The sequence below is a fragment of the Bidens hawaiensis genome, unplaced genomic scaffold (assembly GCF_021521415.1).
Source record: "Bidens hawaiensis isolate Kalapana, Puna unplaced genomic scaffold, B.hawaiensis_p1.1 tig00005663_1, whole genome shotgun sequence".
NCBI classification, from domain to species: domain Eukaryota; kingdom Viridiplantae; phylum Streptophyta; class Magnoliopsida; order Asterales; family Asteraceae; genus Bidens; species Bidens hawaiensis.
Genome location: NW_027491369.1, coordinates 602,350 through 608,802, shown reverse-complemented (window position 1 = coordinate 608,802; position 6,453 = coordinate 602,350). Strand labels below are relative to the sequence as shown.

The window sequence follows — 6,453 nt, the reverse complement described above, 5'->3', positions numbered from 1 at the left end:
CTTGGACATAAGGCACATAACACTCAACCAACGGGACACCGGCCGATTGGTGTATGTACCCTTGTCTTTCGGCTATCAACGCCACCACATGATGCCTGATTAACCATCCGCCACTCTTAACGTTATTTTCACGAGATTAGTAAAATAACGTTAAAATTAGTGCAATTTCACTTTTATAACCTATAACCTTTATAGTTAAATTGTATTATAATATAAGTTTGATAGTGTACATGTATTGAGACACTATAATATAACTAGTTCATACATTAGGATTGATCATCATTTTAAGAGTAAGTATACTTCGAATATCCTCATTTACGTGTGAACCGAAATTCATTCATTATTTTAACTTTAAACTTTAAAGTTTAAAGATACATTTTAATTTTCTTAAGTTTTTTTTAAAACATAAAGACCCTACTTTACATTTTTTTAGTTTCCAAGAAAAAAAATGATCATTTTACATAATCTTAGTATATTAAAGCTCTACAACTTGTAAAAAAACATACGGAAAATCACTAAACTAATATTTCTTATGAACTTTGTGTTTAAAATAATGACTTGTTAACTATATAAATTGGTAAAAATGTGATAAAAGTGACATTGAACATTAAAAATAAGTACAGATCATATTCTAACTAACTTGAAGTTCACAAGTTATTATTTAAAAAACTACCAAAAACATGATCCAAACATTGCTTAAGAAGAGGGTAAGGCTGTTAATAATTTAATCCACATAGAAAAATTACAATGTTTTAGGAGAGAAGACAGTTAATTAGTCTATCATAAGCCATCAATCAAATGCATAAAAAAACTTTATCTGAAAACAGTAAAAAGATATACATTTGCTATTAAGTGACTTCACTTGTGACTTCACTTAATAATACCTGAACTCCCAACAAAAACAACCACTAGATTTCCTTTACCTTTTTACACATTCAACAACTATATCCACAACCACACAAAAACCAAAACATATGACACTGACTTGATATTATCTTGGACCAGAAAGCTCCATTGCTTCAACTACAAGTGAAGATTCTTCCATATAATCAGAATATCTTTGAGGAATACTTTCTAAACCCTTAAATCTTGGTGTCTCAACACTTTGTGATGCCTCCCATCTCTCTACTAACCCTTCTCCTTCCAACATCCTCAACACTTCCAACATTTTCGGCCGATTATTAGGATTAAACTGAGTACACAAAAGCGCAACTTGCACCATTTCTTGCAACTCAACCCGGTCAAATTCGTGCTTTAAAGCTTTATCCACCATTAGATTTAGCTTCCCTTCTATGTGGAGCTTCTTTACCTATATGACAAATCATATAATCAAATGTTTGTCTGTTAAGCAAATATTATATGATTATTTTAAAGTACCAATGTTTAAAATAACGAAAGTGTACCCAATCCAGCATTATGCCTTTCTGGTTAACCGAGCGTCCAAAATCAACAGCTTTTTGTCCGGTGATCAGTTCAAGAAGCAAGATCCCAAAACCAAACACATCTGTCTTTTCAGATGATTGGCCAGTTGACAGATACTCGGGGGCAATGTGGCCCACAGTCCCACGAACAGCTGTCGTGACGTGAGAATCTCGGTGGTCTAATAATTTAGCCAGCCCAAAATCACCAACGACCGCCTCAAAATCTTCATCCAAAAGAATGTTAGCAGCTTTAACGTCTCGATGAATTATTTTCGGGTCACATTGCTCGTGTAAATATAGTAAACCACGTGCGGTCCCTAAAGCCGTGTTTTTTCTCCTCGGCCAGTCCAAAACAGGCCTCCCCTGGATATTATCTGCTAAATATATAATCCAAATATATGGATTTGTGTAAGAAAAATAGTCAAAAGTTAAAGTCATAGTCAAAAGTCAAAAATTAAAAGTCAAACCTTTCAGTCTTGATGCCACACTGCCATTTGGCATTAACGGATAGACAAGAAGCCGTTCATTTTCAGTAGAGCAAAATCCCCAAAGGCGTAAAAGGTTACGATGAACAGCCAAACTTATCGTCTCAACTTCCGTTTGAAATTGAATTTCACCTCCGAAATTATTGCTGTCTTTTAATCTTTTAACTGCTACCGTCGTACCATCATTCAATGTCCCTTTGTACACAATCCCATATCCGCCCTTCCCGAGAATATTTTTTGCATTAAAATGGTCGGTTGCGGCCCGAAGCTCCTTAAATGTATACCTCTTCAAATGGCCCAAACATACCTCCGGATCATATTGATCTGCATGTATTATAACACTCAACATTTATTTAATAATAACAAATAATATGACTGAATAAGACAGTATTGACTAACCGTTAACATCAAAGAATATTTGTTGGTTTTTCCTGTACCGCCACCATATAAGCGATGTGATGACTAGGATTATTAGGAAAACAGCACCGAAGCTTGTCCCAAGTGCAATGGTCAAATGATGTCTTTTTTCATTTGATGAGGATTGGTCTAATGAATAAAATGTTAGAATTATATTTATTTAATAATATTAATAGACACTAAAAAAAAGTTAACAAATCATCACCTGTAAAACCATCTGGTGGAAAAGAGAGAGGCTCGGGATAAATAATCGAACAATTATTCACAGAATTCTGCCCGCAAAGTAAAGGGTTGCCTATGATTCTGAACCCGAAACAACATTAACATTTCAATGCCAAATTGCAATAATCAATTAATTTCAATTTCAAAACACGAATTTAAACGCACCTAAACGTTCTTGCTGATAATTTTGGCAAAGGACCACTGAGATTGTTGTATGACAAGTCCCTACATAAGAGAGATGTATGAATTATGATATGATAAGTACATGTGTTTATATGTAAATTATGAAACTTGATATTAAGAAAAGTGACATACACAAGAGTTAGACCGCCAACACCAGATAAAGATTCAGGAACCGAGCCGGTAAGACTGTTGTTGTTCAGACGCCTGTCTTGCTCAAAAACATTATTCAAAATGAGTAAAACTTTGTTAGAACTTCAATTTTACCGCACTTTTAATACTTATACATTAAAACTTACAAAAAATTAAGGTCCTTGAGATCCCCTAAAGAACTAGGAAGCTTTCCACTAAACATATTTCCTGACAGATCAAGAGTTTGAAGCTTCTGCAGCTTCCCGAATGCATCCGTAATCGGCCCAAATATTGCATTATTCTGTAGCGTGCTACACGATTGTACACAATTATTAATCCTTAGAACTATAGGTTTGACTTTAAGTCAAAACAAGACCAGTCAAGAAACCAAGAACTTACACAGATTGCAAGTTGCTAAGGTTTCCAATCGCCGATGATAAGGTCCCGGATAAGTTTTGACTAGGCAGCCCTCTGGTCAAGAATCAAAACCCACAAAGATTCAAGTATTTAACAACTAATTAACAAAAAAACTATCAATTTTTTTTACAGAATTTAATATAAAAAATCAAGAAATGGGCATAAAGAAACTTACAAAGCCGAAACCGATCGGTCAGCGGTGCAAGTAACCATTCTCCAACTACATGGATCTACAGAAGATAAATCCCAATTGTCCATAACATTCCGTGGGTCCTTTAGAGCCTCTTTTATTGCCATTAGAGCCACAACTGCATCCATTAATAAAGTTTCAATTTTTCAAGAATGCTGATTAATGTTTTTAATTTTATTGTACTTTCTTGACTTTGGAACATAAATTCACACAGCATTAAATTCATTCAACCAATTAAAGATTCAATGTTTGAAACAATTAAAATAAAAAAAATCAACTTCAGCAAGAATGAACAGGGAGCAACAGTTACAGAAACATATTAATAAACAGAATTCCCAGATTAAATAACCATTAATAAAGATTCAATCTTTCAAGAATGCTTATTAATGTTTTGTTATTTTAGTGTACTTTCTTGACTTTGGAACAAAAAGTCACATACAATTAAATTCACTCAACCAGTTAAAGATTCAATGTTTGAAACAGTTAAAAATAAGAACAACCCAACTGAAATTTTACCCAAATTGAGCAAGAATGAACATGGAACAATATGCACAGAAACAGATTAATAAAAACAGAATGCCCAAATTTAGAGAAAATAATAATAATAATAATAATAATAATAATAATAACAAACCTTCATAATTTACTCCAGAGGGAGACAGAGTTGCATAACCAACATTCAACCATGTCAAAAGACAGAAAACCCCTAATCCAAATATCTCAAAACCACATAATTTCTTCTCCATGCTTCAAGAATCTTGAAATTCCGTACAGATATGTATATATCAACAAACATCAAAGATAAGACATTTGGTTGAAAACCCACTTTGAATCTTGCTCAAAAATGAAAACCCAGATGGGAAAACTAAAAACTTTGGATGAAAGATGAAAAGATCTGGTGGTGTTGTTGAACAGAATATTAATATGAATATTATCTTGAAGAACACCTCATAATACTAATAACTGGGGGGTTCACACTTCAAAGGGAATTTAAATAAAAAAGTAATGAAAAGAATCAAATAATTGTTTGGGGAAAAACAAAGACATTTGCTTTTTATTCAGCGATTGGACTCAAGGGTGGACGGATGTCTGTGAGAAGAGAACAATGCAATGTTTTAAAACAGAAAAGCTTTTTTATTTTTGCAGATAAAATCTTGGCAGATCACGTGCCTGCTTGTCTTCATCTTCCTTGCCTTTTTCCCTTTTATAAAGTTTTTCAAATTATCATTTTGTTTCATATAAAGTTGATGCTTTTTTCTATCCACATGGTCCACCAATTCTCCTTTGTCTAGAAATCAAACATTAGTTAAGAAATATGAATAAATTAGTTAAGAATATTACAAAATTTAATGTTGTATATATAATGAATCAACGTGTGTATACTAGGATGCCTGTATACCAGATCTATACGCTTGTATACTAGCTTTGTATACAAGACTATTGACTAATTATCAGAAGCGATGTACATTCACTAGAACCCCTTTTTAGAGAAGCACGTGTTATCTCATTTGATTTTGATACATTTGGTTTACCCTTTGAATCTTCTTAACATGGTTTAGCGGATCGTACATAACCAGGTTGTCTTTATACCAGATCTATATGCTTGTATACTAGCCTAATGACTAGTTATCATAAGCGATTTACATTCACTCGAACCCTTTTTTTTAGAGAAACCCATATTATCTTGTGTATAATAATTTGTTGACTTCTAAGATTAAAGCTTTATTTTTAGTATGATCGGTTTTCATCTAAAAAGGATTATGGTATAGCTTGTTGTCAACTTTTGAAATGAAAGTTTGTTTTCTTGACTGTTGACAGTGAATTAACAGATAAACATTGAATTGGATTTTAGTTTTTACTTTTAAATAAAATATGAATTTAGTGAATAAAATATAAAATCGTTTTAATAAGAAAATGTTAAAAAAATGGTAAGATGAGAATATGTGGAAGAAAACGAGGTGTTAAATGACAAAACATTCTGTTGTCAATTTGTCGATGCCTTAAAAGCATTTTTAAATATAGTGATTTGCCCCAAACTTATGACTCCGAACCATCAAAGATTCAAAGGTATTTTTGTCCCATGAATATGCTCAACTTTTCATTTTTATTTATTAAACATTGTAATATCGGAATAATAAATGGTTATACAGACATGTCATTATTAAGCTTTAATGTATTGTTCTTTATAAATAATTGCCAAAATCGCATCAATAAATAATATATTAAAGTAATTACTCACGTTTTAAAATGCTAAACTATATTGTCATGGTCCATTGTCCTGTTCTGGATGTAGGTAAGTTGTTCTTTTGGTTGGTGATGAAGATTTGCTTTCTTTTAAGAAAAAAAAGCCTTCAATGTGTTTCAATTATAAACTTATAATTCATTTTAAAGTTAGTGTAAAAATCATGAATATTTCATTGTTTTCTGAAACTCTTGATTCTTCTAAAATAATAATGTTATATGGCTTTTGTTTGTATAGCAGGTTAAGCCATTTGATATATTTCACAAATTTTTAACTACATTGCTTTAAACGCTACAATAGTTTTGAATGTTCATAACTTATTATAAGATAACCGATCAAATTTTAAATAAAATAGTTAGAAGCAATTAGATTATATTAAAATATCATCAGTCTTTGCAACCCTTGTTTAGTAATAAACAGGATAAGATAAATCATAGTTTTTGTAGGTGAAGAGGTAGGTCCCAGCAGAGCCCAGTTGGTCCCGCAAGACTCACATTGAAAAGGGACGTCTGCGCAAAGGCCATCTGCTCCCACAGGACCCACCATGCTCAGAGAACCTTACGCGCAGTACGCAAGCTGTACACGCAGGGAAAGCCTCCCAATGGTGAAGTACCCCGCCTGTTCCCGCAGTTGCGGATACAAGCCATCAGGGAAGGCTACCCGCAGACAGCAGGGCTACACGCACAAGACAATAGCTACTTCAGTAGTCACATGAAGGAATGAGCAAGGCGGGAACAATCCCGCCAA

The 6,453-nt window shown here is 33.1% G+C and overlaps 1 protein-coding gene across 1 annotated transcript; it reads right to left on the bottom strand.

Moving 5' to 3' along the window:
• Nucleotides 1-750: 750 nt before the first annotated feature.
• Nucleotides 751-4,549, bottom strand: LOC143630465 (protein NSP-INTERACTING KINASE 3-like). Its single transcript, XM_077099469.1, has 11 exons — nucleotides 4,099-4,549; nucleotides 3,450-3,582; nucleotides 3,257-3,328; nucleotides 3,025-3,168; nucleotides 2,861-2,932; nucleotides 2,711-2,770; nucleotides 2,529-2,626; nucleotides 2,306-2,452; nucleotides 1,889-2,230; nucleotides 1,404-1,795; nucleotides 751-1,309 (listed from the first exon to the last, which is right to left on the bottom strand). Exons 1-11 carry the CDS (start codon nucleotides 4,208-4,210, stop codon nucleotides 992-994), a joined length of 1,890 nt encoding a protein of 629 aa, XP_076955584.1. The 5' UTR covers nucleotides 4,211-4,549; the 3' UTR covers nucleotides 751-991.
• Between the last annotated feature and the right edge of the window lie 1,904 nt (nucleotides 4,550-6,453).